Source organism: Haemaphysalis longicornis, unplaced genomic scaffold, assembly GCF_048455015.1.
Source record: "Haemaphysalis longicornis isolate Haplotype H1 unplaced genomic scaffold, Haemaphysalis longicornis Haplotype H1 scaffold_10, whole genome shotgun sequence".
Classification (NCBI taxonomy): domain Eukaryota; kingdom Metazoa; phylum Arthropoda; class Arachnida; order Ixodida; family Ixodidae; genus Haemaphysalis; species Haemaphysalis longicornis.
The window spans coordinates 141,469,304-141,482,898 of NW_027526204.1; the positions used below are offsets into that span (position 1 = coordinate 141,469,304).

General features: G+C 46.4%; 1 protein-coding gene across 3 annotated transcripts in view; it reads right to left on the reverse strand.

The window, feature by feature from the left end:
- Positions 1–12,038, reverse strand: part of LOC144159526 (venom factor-like) — a 92,400-nt gene extending 80,362 nt beyond the window's left edge. For 2 of the 3 annotated variants that reach the window (XM_077691083.1, XM_077691084.1), the window contains exons 1-5: positions 11,821–12,038; positions 7,935–8,098; positions 5,751–5,951; positions 4,577–4,647; positions 4,007–4,150 (exon numbers count right to left, since the gene is read on the reverse strand). In XM_077691083.1, the coding sequence (XP_077547209.1) occupies positions 4,007–4,150; positions 4,577–4,647; positions 5,751–5,951; positions 7,935–8,098; positions 11,821–11,909 (669 nt within the window). In that variant the 5' untranslated portion in view covers positions 11,910–12,038. The remainder of the gene's footprint in view (positions 1–4,006; positions 4,151–4,576; positions 4,648–5,750; positions 5,952–7,934; positions 8,099–11,820) is intronic. The other variant, XM_077691085.1, reaches the window with a different exon arrangement.
- Between the last annotated feature and the right edge of the window lie 1,557 nt (positions 12,039–13,595).

The window sequence follows — 13,595 nt, forward strand, 5'->3', positions numbered from 1 at the left end:
GCTGGAAGCACAGGCTGTGGAACCGAGTGCGAGAGCAGGTGCCAGTGCTCTACCCCCTGATAGGTTTTCTCTGTTTCCGATGGTCGGAGCGACAACCCCGTTGCAAGGGCCGCAAGAATGTATTAATTGGCACTGTCTGATGCCCTCCCTGAGGTGAGAGATCAGGCCTGAAAAAAACATCCCCCTCGCGAGGGGCACGATCAAATGCAGAGCATTTCTGCGGGGGGGGGGGGGGGGGGCGCCTGCAAGTCGTATGGATTACGTATTGGTTGTTGTTGTTGTAATTGTTGTCTTCCAGCGTAGACATTGCCGATGAAGTCGATGGTGAAACGTGCCGTGAACCCCCTGCCGCGGCTATGACGCAACGTGGAGCGGCTATGACGCAACACAATCCACTTTAATCCAATCCAATCCAAATCCAAGCCAATCCAATCGAATCCAATCCAATGCCCCTCGCGAGAGAGTGTTATAGCGCCGAAATCGCCACCACGCGAACGCGTGATGCTGACGTCACGATCACGCCACAGATGTTAGCGACCGCAGCGCGTGCGAACGACATATGTGGTTTAAGCGCGAACCGACCGCGGCGAGAGAGCGCGATGCGAGCGCCCCACCTGTTCTTGCGCGCGAACCTAACGCGGCGAGAGAGGGTGTTGCGCACGTCCCCACCTGTTGTGCGCCCGAACCGAACGCGGCGAGAGAGGGCGTTGCGAGCGGAGAGAAGGCGAGGAGGACGCGGGGGAGAGGGCGCACCTCTGGCCGACGGTTGAATGAGTCAAGGATATAAGGCACGTTCGTAACCTTCCGTTCTGTATCGGCTTTGTGGCTCAGTTGGTAGAGTACCGTGCACCTTGCGTTCCGCCCGCAGAGTCGTAGGATCGAAACCTGGCGCCGGCAAGTATTATTTTTAAATGCAGAGCATTTCAGTAACTCACGATGTCACCCGCGTTGGCGTCCGTAGTCCGCGTCCGCATCGCTCCCCCTACACTATATAAAAAAAATAATACTTGCCGGCGCCAGGTTTCCATCCTACGACTCTGCGGGCGGAACGCAGGGTGCATGGTACTCTACCAACTGAGCCACAAAGCCGACACAGAACGGAAGGTTACGAACGTGCCTTATATCCTTGACTCATTCAACCGTCGGCCAGAGGTGCGCCCTCTCCCCCGCGTCCTCCTCGCCTTCTCTCCGCTCGCAACGCCCTCTCTCGCCGCGTTCGGTTCGGGCGCACAACAGGTGGGGACGTGCGCTACACCCTCTCTCGCCGCGTTAGGTTCGCGCGCAAGAACAGGTGGGGCGCTCGCATCGCGCTCTCTCGCCGCGGTCGGTTCGCGCTTAAACCACATATGTCGACGAGTGTGGACTGATGGACGAGTTGGTATTTCGACATTCTTGTATTACAGCGCACTACAAACAGGACACAGGGAAGGACGCAGACACAGCGCTGTGTCTGCGTCCTTCCCTGTGTCCTGTTTGTAGTGCGCCGTAATACAAGAACACGTATGTCGTTCGCGAGCGCTGCGGTCGCTAACATCTGTGGCGTGATCGTGACGTCAGCATCACGCGTTCGCGTGGTGGCGATTTCGGCGCTATAACACTCTCTCGCGAGGGGCATTGGATTGGATTCGATTGGATTGGCTTGGATTTGGATTGGATTGGATTAAAGTGGATTGTGTTGCGTCATAGCCGCTCCACGTTGCGTCATAGCCGCGGCAGGGGGTTCACGGCACGTTTCACCATCGACCTCATCGACAATGTCTACGCTGGAAGACAACAATTACAACAACAACAACCAATACGTAATCCATACCACTTGCAGGCGCGCCCCCCCGCAGAAATGCTTTGCATTTGATCGTGCCCCTCGCGAGGGGGATGTTTTTTGTTCTGATCCGAAGATGTCTCATTCTTTTTTTATATAGTGTAGGGGGAGCGATGCGGACGCGGACTACGGACGCCAACGCGGGTGACATCGTGAGTTACTGAAATGCTCTGCATTTAAAAGGCAGCCCAGTCTTGCTCTCATTCATGGCCAAGCTCGCATGCACGCTGCGAGTCACATGGTCAGGCGCGAACCAGCTGCAGCTGCGGAGAGGGCAGGCGCCCAGCCGGCAGCGGTGGCGGGAACAGCAAACACGGCTTTCGGCGGAGCTCGGCCCGGCGAGTCACGTGATGCGTTGCCAAGGAGACAGCGCAGCTGCGGTCACACTGAGGCCAAATTTACTGCGACGGCGAAACCGCTCGACGGGATTAGTAAAGCTTTGCTGTGTTGAGGGCCGTTGAGGCTGGGAAAGCTCAAGGGGTCTTGGACTGAGAACTCCTCCCCATTGCGTTTCGCAATAAACACGTTTACTTTCTCTCTCTTTTTTTTTTTTAAAGAGCCAGTTTGAAGCTACTACAACTAGCCGAAAAAAAGTGACAATTTATCGCGCAATCATAACAATGGAAATTGGGGGGCATTAAGAATCATCTAAGTCAAATTGATCGAACACGTCTCTCTCATTCACATTACAAATGTTCATTAGGTAATAACCGTTTCAAATGAGCGCTATGTTGGGTAAGAACTTAATTCACAAGAAACAATTTTTTTGTTTATGAGTAGTGTTCGTTGGGTACTTATCATTAGTTTTAACTTGTGTCTGAACGGGAAGGAAAAACCAAGAAGTCACCAAGCTTCGCAGTACTTCAGACGTAATCGTCCAATTTCAAATAGGTCTATGTTTCTTTTGATATGCGGTATTGCACACATGCATGAACGTGCTAAATTTTCTTGCTGTATTATTACCATTTGCTATATAAAAATACGATGGCTTTGAAAACCCCAACTAACGTTGATTGCCCTTCAGGGAAAAAATACTTTTCGCAGCTATCTGCCCTAAAACCGTTACCGTGACTAGTACGTGCGACCCAAAGCGTTTCCAGCCAACTAACCAATCGACCTACCGCACTACCACATTGGAATGGGTCATGGCCGCTTTTCGCTTCATAATCTTGGCCTGAACCATTGTCAGTTGGAGACTGGGTCTCAGACTCGTTTTCAGGGGAGCTAGAGTGGTATTACCGCCCCTAAAACAGCATGGTTAAAAATTCAATCACACAGCTCCCCTCGGCCGCTGCTTATGGAAGCGGAGACTTACCGCTGGGTGAAAGTTGACCCTAAATATAGAGAATAAATCTGAGAAGAAAAATGAGTCCAAATATTTTATATGTCCACGGAGTACCACAAGGCTCCATAATATCACCCTTTCTATTCAATTTGGTGATGAGAAAGGTGGCAATTGACGTACACAAAACCAGCGGCGCGCGCCTCACCGTCTATGCGGATGATATCACGCTGTGGACGGAGCGAGACGATTATCCTACCATCGAAGAGGCGTGCAAAGACCTTCAAGCAGCCCTTTTTGCGCTAGAAAACGCCATTCAGGCAGCAGAAATGAATCCCTCACCGGAAAAGTCCATTCTACTGCTTTTGGGTGGCAAAGAACAGGAAAGGCAGAAAGTCCACCTTTACCGTGAAAATCAAGAAATTCCGCTATCCTCGCAAGGTTGGATCCGCCTTCTCGGTGTTCCTATCAGTCACAAAGGCAACGCCACAGAACGGCACAAGCAGGCCCGACAGGGCTGGGATGCTACAAGCCACTTTATCCACAGAATCGGCACAAAATGCGGTGGCACAGGCACCGCCCTCATCCGGAACATCGGTAGAGCCATTCTAACTTCCAGGCTAACACATGGCGGGACCTGTTTCAACCTGACGCAAAACCAACTAAATAAAGTTCGAACTTTACATCACAAACTGATTCGAGTTGTCATCGGACCGGTATTAAGCGCCCCTAAAACAGCCTGGTTAAAGATTCAATCACACAGTTCCTCTCAGTCGCTGGTTATGGAAGCGGAGACTCAGCTATCGCTGGGTGAAAGTTGACTCTAAATACAGAGACTGAATCACAGAAGACAAAAAAATGACTCCAAGTATTTTTTATGCCAACCGCGTGTGAGCCGTACTCACGTGTTCTCCGTAGGTCGCCACAGCCTTCCATTGGCCATAAATTGGGTAGCTAGAAAATCTGTAATTGTCGCTGTACATTCCACCTCTCCCGAATTGTGACTGTGGGCCGAGAACAGCCGCGTAGGACACAATGCCTTGAGGATTCTGCGTTAAACAGAAATAAATGTTTGCGATGTATACAAGCGAATTTACCTATTAGTAATAACGAGCAAAAATTATAAGCATTTCATACATACAATACTATGTTCTCCTAGCGATTAATACACATTTTGGGGGCACTGTACCTGTCTTGCTTTATTACTGCTGTTGGAACTATAGAGGCAAAGAAATTTATTTCTCAAACGGCGTTTAATGACGCTGAAATCGGTGCAATCAGCTCACGCCCGCAAAATGTAGTAGCCGAGATTTTTCACGCATAAAATTATGCATAACTTCAATTTTGCTTGTAAGTTGGCGCGCACTTGCTAGTATCGCAAAAAAGCTTTAAACATCTATGATAATGATAAGGTTTACACAATCACACCGCTCCGTTCCATATAATTTTCTTATTACTTTTGAGCAAGGCCGTACCTTTATTTCAAGTCGAATGTTGCTGGTTGAAGGAACAAGTTCTTCATCAACAGCGACCACTCGCAGATGAACTGCAAATAATGAGGAGGGCTTATTTGTAGCAAGTCTTGTCATTCGTACGTATCATAAATGCCATGCACCATAACGCTCGTTTTGACACAACCAAATGCCTCGTTATATTACAAATCAGTTTGGGCACAATTATTAAAGTCGTGTAAAAGGATACAGAAATGAGTTTTAGTTAGTTCACGGGCGGATAAGGTCAGCCCGACGACGACCATCACCACCACCGGGTTCTGTGTACAGTTATCACAAGGAGTGCCGGAAACGAAAACAGATGCTTCAGATTATGCTGCCCTGCGCTTAGCGGTACGGGGTCAGGGTTTTTATTTATTTATTTATTTATTTGTTTGTTTGTTTGTTTGTTTGTTTGCTTGTTTGTTTGCTTGCTTGTTTGTTTGTTTGTTTGTTTGTTTGTTTGTTTGTTTGTTTGTTTGTTTGTTTGTTTGTTTGTTTGTTTGTTTGTTTGTTTGTTTGTTTGTTTGTTTGTTTGTTTGTTAAAGTTTAGCTGTCTATGTCTCACTGATGGTGTATGTCGCGTCGAAAACGCACTGCAGGAAAGCCAATTTTCTCTGACGATGATGATGACCGTGGGTAGAGTGAGATAAAAAAAAAAGTTTTATGTACGTGCAAAACTGGACAGAAATCATGCGCACCTCCGTCTACGACGACGATGGTTGAATGCGAAGCTGCTTTCGTGCAAAATCAAATGGCGAAGGTTCGAAGTCAAACACGCTGCAATCGAAAGTCCAAACTGCGTGCGAGTCAAAGTGAAAGCTCAACGAGCCAAAGTCCAAACCGTCTGCCAGTCAAAGCCCAAACACATACGACGAAAAATTCCTAAAAGCTTCGCTTTCAACCATCGTCTGCGTTAGACGGAGGCAGTTTGTTTGTTTGACCGACCGACCGACCGACCGACCGACCGACCGACCAACCGACCGACCGACCGACCGACCGACCGACCGACCGACCGACCGACCGACCGACCGACCGACCGACCGACCGACTGATCCAAAAAATTTTACAAAGCGTAAACGGCGAAGCTCGCGTCGATTCTAAGGTAATGGTGCACATTGAAATACAGTTCCACGGTACCAGACTTCGAAAGCCTTACCTGTCTGCCTTGGATTGTAGATCGGTTTGTCTGTCTGAAGGAAGATGTACCCGGAGCGGGTGTCAAGCAATACAACCACTTCCTTCTTGAGTTTGTCGCCACATTCTATTCCGAGCGAGACGTACTTGGAAAAGTTTGAACTGAGGTCCTCGGTGCTGAACTTCGTTTGGTCCAGCTTCACCTCCACGATTTCCCCAGCATCTGTTTGGGCGGGAAAGACGTGTTCACGCAGAAGACAACAAAAATTAAAGGTTCAGTTGGGCAGTAAAGACATATTCATAAGCGGACGCGTCATGTTAAACACGCAACGGCAACGCCTCCTAAGTAACCTGTAAAGTGAGTACCGTATTTGCACGATTGTAACGCGCACACAAAGTGGTAAGCTAATTTTTGCAAAAAAAGGGTGCGCATTAGAATCGTGTAAATACGGTACATTGCGTCCCATAGCCAAGTACAGTCGAACTTCGTTATAACGAAGTAGTATCGGCGGGTCAGCAAATCAGTTCGTTATATCCAATATTCGTTATAACAGCAAAGGTAAAAATCGACTAATAACAAATCGATAATCTGGCTCGCGCAAAAAATACTTGATAGAAAAATGCATTTTTAGGCTTCCACCCCAGTGTAAACAAGGTAACCCTTACCTTTCTCCTTATTGCATTTCAAGCTGAATGAGCCGGAACATGAGTACGTGAAATAACAACAAAACAAGGTTCACTTGACAAAACAGGCCTGCGTCATTATTTATTTGATGAAGGATGTAATTTTCATCTGGTGGCTACTCACAGCACTCAGCAGGATGGAGTTTTCCAAAACGCCCATGAACAAAAGGGCATTTATACTTCTGCAGTTTCGGATGCCGAAGGGTTTTTACAAGTAGCTTCTCAGCCTCCTGGTCAAATATTTCTTCGTTATATCCGATATTGCGTGCGGCTCACGGTTTCAGTTTCGTTATAAAAGAACAAGTGCCATTGAAATAAAGCGTGACCAACCAAAGATCGTATTTAGTTCGCTATAGCCGATAACTCGCTATATACGTGTTCGTTATAACGAGGTTCAACTGTAGTTCAAGGTACTCAGCCATCGATCTACAATGAGATGCTCATATGTGCGATTTGATGAGCATGCATTAGCCTTTTCTGTACCACGCTTCAATTGAGACCACGTGCATCGTAGTAAGAAATGGTAATAGGATGGCTACATAAGTACTTTAAAAAAAAGGCATACAAGTGTGAACACGTGACTGCCTAAGGTGAACGGTTAGCATAAAACTAAGTTAATTATGATGTCTTCAAAAAATACAGTACATATCTTTTGAAATATGCCTCCGTCGTTCCCAACAGGTCGTTCTCTCTTAGCTAATCAATCCTGTAACACGGCAGTTGTAGCTTCAAAGTAGATTGTGCGTTTACTCAGATATATTTATTGCTCGTAAGAAATACCTCTTACCAGAGTTCACAGCACGAAAACCTAAGTTTCGGGGTCACAAGAAAATTCGAAATAAATCAAAATTATTTCTAAATTTAACGTACCCAATTCAAGGCTTTGTATCCGGGCAAGAAAATATACGGGTAGTGTTGAGCGGGAAAGTTCACAAATTACAAATCCTGCCGAAGGTATTGCTAGTTTAGTTTTACCAGGTGCATTTGGGCGTTAATTAAAAGACAATCAGTAAATTATAAGGTGTTAAAGTCGAAATAATAAAAATGTATTCAGGGCAGATCTCGTTTCCGAATGACTAAATGTTCAAATGTACGAGGAAACACTAACCAAACTAGGCTGAACGGGCTTGCTGTTAGATTTAAACTACATTGTATACAAGACCGTGTATTGGCCGAAGCGGACGAACCCCGCGGCTACGTTACGTGATATGCGCTCCACTTTAAATTTTATGTCCGTGTTATCGATCTCTTTCTACTGATCTCTCCGCAAGATATACAAATTATCTGCCTGGAATTCGCGTTTGAAGCCCTGGATACAGCCCAGAGTATATCAAAAAGCCAGAACAACACATCCTATCAACACTATACCGTCTCCAACAAAACGCAATAGTAGACGTCATGTTCAACGCAGTAACGTTCGTTTCATCCAGCAAGAGTTTCAACCTCTTGACTAGAATAGTAAAATAATCGCGAATGCATCAGTGTCTTATGTTATTTCCTATCTAGGGTGCTCCGAACTCACCGGGTTTAAGCACAAAAGAGTGGGAGAAGAGCAGGTGGGCGTGGGCTGGGTAGTCAGTTGCCCGTACGGTGACATTCTTTTCAGCGTTATCCCTGTTTCTGACGAGAATCGTCTCTTTGACTCCGAGGCGGAAGAGGCTCGGTGCTGTTACGATGCAGGCTTCACTGAAACAAGTGGTTCACAGTTGCGACGATTCTATAGGCTCCGGACAGTGCCCAGAGGGCGACACGGAGCCAGCGACACCCAGCTCCCCCTTCGGCAGATATGCGCAACACTGGGTCGGTCCCTTTTTGCAGCGCGGATGAAACATATTAGTTGCCCCTTTTGGGTTTAAAACGAAGTGAGAGATTGTACAGTAATCCTGCCAGATTCGGTTGAATTCGCGTATGGGAAGGCATACAAAGGCCGCATGATGCCCAGAAGAGAAACGCTTGTACAGCCTACCTGGGGGCATAACTTTCTCAATGTCAGCATGATTTGCTTCAAAAGAAAACGTAATTTATATTGTTCAATCCACAAAAGAGGAGGCTCTGTGAGTAAATATATCAGACGTTACGCGATGTTTCCGCGCGAGGTATTCCATTCATGTGAGGGCACTTGCGACTGCAGAACTACTAACTGGACCACGTACATGGGTGTTACATATGGATATTTGATCCGAATGTGATGCTCCATACGTGTACAGTATGAAATTCACATTTGTTTGTGTATGCTTAAGTGCTCCCGTTAATAAGTACCCGCTCCGCCAAGAAACTTGGGCTTCCAGGTGTAGCCCCCCCCCCCCCCCAAAAAAAAAAAAAAAAGAAACTCTTCACGAGAAGGCTATCACAAGAAATTCCATTGGGCGAGGAGGGGGTGGGGGGAGGGGGAGGCAGAACATCTAATAGGCGTATCGGAATAAATTACGGAATATTCATATTCGGGTATTTTTTTTTCTCTCCGCGCCAATGGGTCCGGTGTGAGAACTTTCTTAGAAAGAAATAGTAGCGCTTTTATTACCATCAACACTTTTGCAGCAAAAGTCACAGGAGAAAAATTTAGTTCCCTGAGGACACCCCTTACTGGTTTGGAGTGACCGGAATCACAACGGATGGGATAAATAGTTTGTCCTCCTCCTGCTCCTCCTCCTCCTCCCTGAGCTCAAAAATTTCGTCCTGCGTTTATATATTTCGAGCTTTGATCGCGGCACGTCTTATCTCTATTTTTCTTTTCTTTTCAGTGGCTTAGACAACAAAATCATTGTTTCTTTTGCAAGAAGAGGCGGTGATGTTATGATATCTAATTGCTCGCCAAACATTGGGAACGTTAACGCCTATATGTGTACGCCCCATACGTGTTTATATGTATTTAATACGGCGGTATAAGCACATGAAGTATTAGATGAAGCAGAGTAGAACCGCTGGGTGATAAACTACGCTGCTATACCTGTGTTTGGGGGCCCTCTTTGTTACCAAATTTAATGCGCACTTATGTGTATTTACCGCCTGCTAGCCACCCTACTAACAAGCTGCTCGTACACCACGGCAACATGTAATCCCCTCGCTTAGTGTGGGCTTTTCAAGATTCAGTAACCACGCATGGTATCTGCGAAGAAAAAAAAGAGAGAAGCTCAGAAGAAGAAGAATCCGTGGGAGAATGCAAAGCCGCTCCCCAGTTGGGTCAACCTACGGCTCGGTAGCAAGATGACAGCACTTTACCGACCCCCCGTTTTATTTGGAGCCTTCCGCCTACTATTATACATTTCTGCATGATTTTGTTGCAGTATATAGTATATATACACGCAAATAACGTTACGGCACACGTTTTTGCGAAGTTGCGTTCACGGGCGCTGAAAGCAGTCTCCGCGGTGGGACCGACCCACAGTTGCGCGGCTCTGCCGCGGCTGGCGCTGCGGTCGCCCGGCAAACTTCGCTGTCCGGAGCCTATATCCCTAAGGTATAAGCTTGGGCATGTTGGTACAACACCTTAGGAACAGCGCAAAAGAGATGCAGACGAGACGTAAACCGGACAGAGCGCAGACTAACAACAGGCGTTTATAGCACAAAACATTACTTGTACGCACAATGGCCTTGCAAAAAAGGAGGGAAATAGGGGAGAGGGTAGAAACACATAAACATCTCGAGTCGTCACTGCAGTTCTTGTGTTATCACCGGATAAATAAGCAATTTCTTTGCCTATTAAGAGCCAAGAATGGAGCTGACACACGTGACTTTGTTGGAATTCTACACCACTTGCACAACAGTTCACTTGTGTGGGGGGTGATCGTTCTGATGATGATGACGACGACTACGACCGCCTATCAAGAGTTTATTAGCATGGACAATGTATATACTACATACAATGAAGCATGAACCAAACTCGTGATAAAAGAGAACAACAATCTTATCGCACAGATAACTGAGGATGTATGCTCAATAAAGACGAACGTGTAAAACGACAGCCGTCTTTTACATGGACACAATAAAACTTAAAGACAGCGAGACATTATGCGATGCAAAACAGCAAAACAGGAACATTACAACAGAATAACAAATACAGTCTGAGGGGGCAACGAAAGAACTATACCGTACTGTTCGAGCGAGAGAATGTGAGCGCGATTCTACTCTGCAAATGTCTGAACTGAAGGCAAGAACGAGATGTTGCGAATGTCTACATCTGCAGATTAGTGTGAAGCCTGAACGTAATAAGGGGGTGGGGGGGGGGGGGGGAATGTTCACCTATAATAGGTTTTAGAAGCGTATATACAATGTTCCCTACTTTAAGCGTCTTATTTTCTTGTGGTTTCAAGAGGACCTGGTAGCAAGTTCAGCTGAACTTCCCGTGGACTAGCATTTAAATATTAAAGGTCAGCCCTATCGCGTCTAGTCTTCGGGCAATATTGTGTTTGTTTTATGCTTAGTGTACCCCAAAAGCTTTTTCAGATGTGTTTAAATAATCCCTGGAATATCTTTAAAGAAAAAAAAGCCAGGTACTTTTTACTTGTAAATTTATCTTAAATTACCGGGGAAATTAGTTTTCAAGAGTATTCTCGGGACCCGAAAACCCGAAATAACTTCCAAAACCGTACCTTGTTGGATATTTCGGAAATTTGTGCGTTCGTTGCTGAGAGAGAGAGAGAGAGAGAGAGAGAGAGAGAGAGAGAGAGAGAGAGAGAGAGAGAGAGAGAGAGAGAGAGCTTTTTATTAGAGGAGAAAGCCCAGACGTGTTTGCCGGAATTTCAAAACGACATGCTACTCGGCGGGGGAAGGGGGTAAGAAAAGGCCCGATAGATTACAGGCCAGAGGAAAGAGGAAGAAAGAGAAGAAAGAAAGAAGCGAGAAAAAGACGCTTATGAAATTAAGTTGTTTGAAAGGTCTCCGCTCAAAACGCTCTTTTTTTTTTTTTTTTGCATTCGAGATTGCATTGGTAAATGTTCCACACGCGAGCGCGCCCAGGCGTTAATTTGTTTGCTTGTATTGTAGTGTGACACATGCGTGTAAGAAATTCAGCGCAATAAAAAAATACCGCCAGATTTCATCTGCCGCGTAAATCACATGACATTATCCTGAATGATACAAATTACAGTTCAGTAATGGGTTACGAAAATTCGAATGTTTACTGCAGAACTGTCGATTAGTGCTCACTGAATAAAGCTATTTAGATAAAGACTGCCCGTATTGCCTTATGGGAAGGCAATGGTTAAAATCTGCGCGTGACAGTAAAACTCATTTTTATGATTTGCAAAAAAATTACGCAAAGTTGTTACTTCGTGGACGTGTTTCACTTCACTGCATCTTTAAAACGGTACCGCGTGCACTTCTCAAGCACTCATTGCTTCTCTAAGATGGTATGAACTCCCGGTCCCGGTGAATTCGCTTAGCGAATATAAATGCACGTCTCTACTTACGTGACGACGATTCCCGTTAGGTAGAAGGCCCAACACAAACTGAGCAATTTCGCTGACGCAAATCGTCCATAAACCAGTGGCCACTTCATCCTTGTTGGAGACTGCGTTGATCTCCTTTTTGAGCGTTCCGTGGCATTCGTGTCTACATTAAAAGCCAGTCCCGTGTTACGAACGCGGGGTGAGTCGTCTGGTGGATGCTGCGTGGCGCTTATCGTACACCAGTCGCGGTTTCTCCTCGTCTTGCGAACTTATCTCGCAGACGACGTCGAGGGTAAGCAGACTCGTATGTGCAACTTCGCTCCGAACGTTTAGTTCCGTCTTTGCCAGCAGGTCTAGGGTTTCTCGTATTCGAAGACGGTGTGCACAAAAGAACACGTTTGAACGTTTGAGGCCTTTATATTTCTTTTTTAAAGCAGCTTGGGCCGACGTTTTGAGTTTTGCAGCGGGCGGTTGCTGCGCATTAAGACAGTTTCACAATTTTATTGCATTTGTGCCAAAAAACGAGGTTATTTTAAAACAAGTTGCTGTCGGAGGTAAAAGAAGGCGGTCCATAGAAAATTGTCGTTCCGCGAAGTAAACCGGTTTGTCGCGTGAGTGCACTTTCTCTCACTTCTGCCGTTATGGTTTATCAAATTATTCTCTTACTGTTAATGTGATTATTTTTCTTATCTTTTGTTTAATATTTATCTTATTTTCAGCACCCTGCAAGACATCACAACTACGTACACCATTCCGGCCTAACAGCTGCGCCGCAGAGATCATTCCGGGTGCTGCGCAAATTTTTCTCACCGAGCCTCATAAACCCTAGACGCGAGTCTTTAAAAGTCGTCCCTTATACACTGATGTGAAAAATTGAAGTCGTTTCGCTAAGGGAAATGTGACTAGAATAGCTCGAGCAGGGGGAGCGCCGCTTGGTTATGTGCGACAGCAGGTGACGTGCTTCGAACGTTTGCGCTTCCAGCGCGATACACTCCCGCTATCTCGGGTGTTGCTTAGCAACGAGTTTTTCTTACTCGCGTGGCATTCCTTCCATCTATGACCTTGATTGAGTCTTCACATTTGCATAGAACGGCACTGCCTATCAACATTTCCGGTGGCTTGTAACATCGGCATATGCATTTTCCCATGGCACGCGCCCTTGAGATTGATTGATTGATTGATTGATTGATTGATTGATTGATTGATTGATTGAACTTGTTGACTTACGTAGTGGTTGAAATGATTGCCCATAAATCAATGTTCAATACACCTCTGTGTGTATTCAATACACCTCTGTGTGTAATACACCTCTGTGTGGGTATGTAACGCTAGTATGTACTAGGCTTGAAACACCGGACGTTTCATGTTCCTTTATACACACATCCGCAGCGCGATTTAGTTCAAAGTGCGGGCATACAGGCTCGCGAGGAAAACATGGTGTTACGATTCAGCGCGTAGTGTTTCGCCGTGAGCATGTGCGCGCGTGATACAACTTTGGTGGTTGCACTGCGGTGAAGCTTCGTGTGTTGCGGTAAAGCTAGCGAGTTCTGAGCTTCGACATTCATCAACACGCCGGAGCCTGGCGGACGCTTGCAGCGGCTCGAAACCTACGAGTCACAGCTGTTGCCGAAGCTAAAATGCTGAACGGGCTGATTCTAGCGGCAGCGTGTTGGGGCCCATCTCTGCAATCGTCGGCCGTCCGTTGGAATTCCCTTTCCCCCATTTCCGGCACAGCATACACCGGCTTCTGCGAACGCATCACGTGATCTCTGGAGGTTGTTGCAAACAACGGCGTC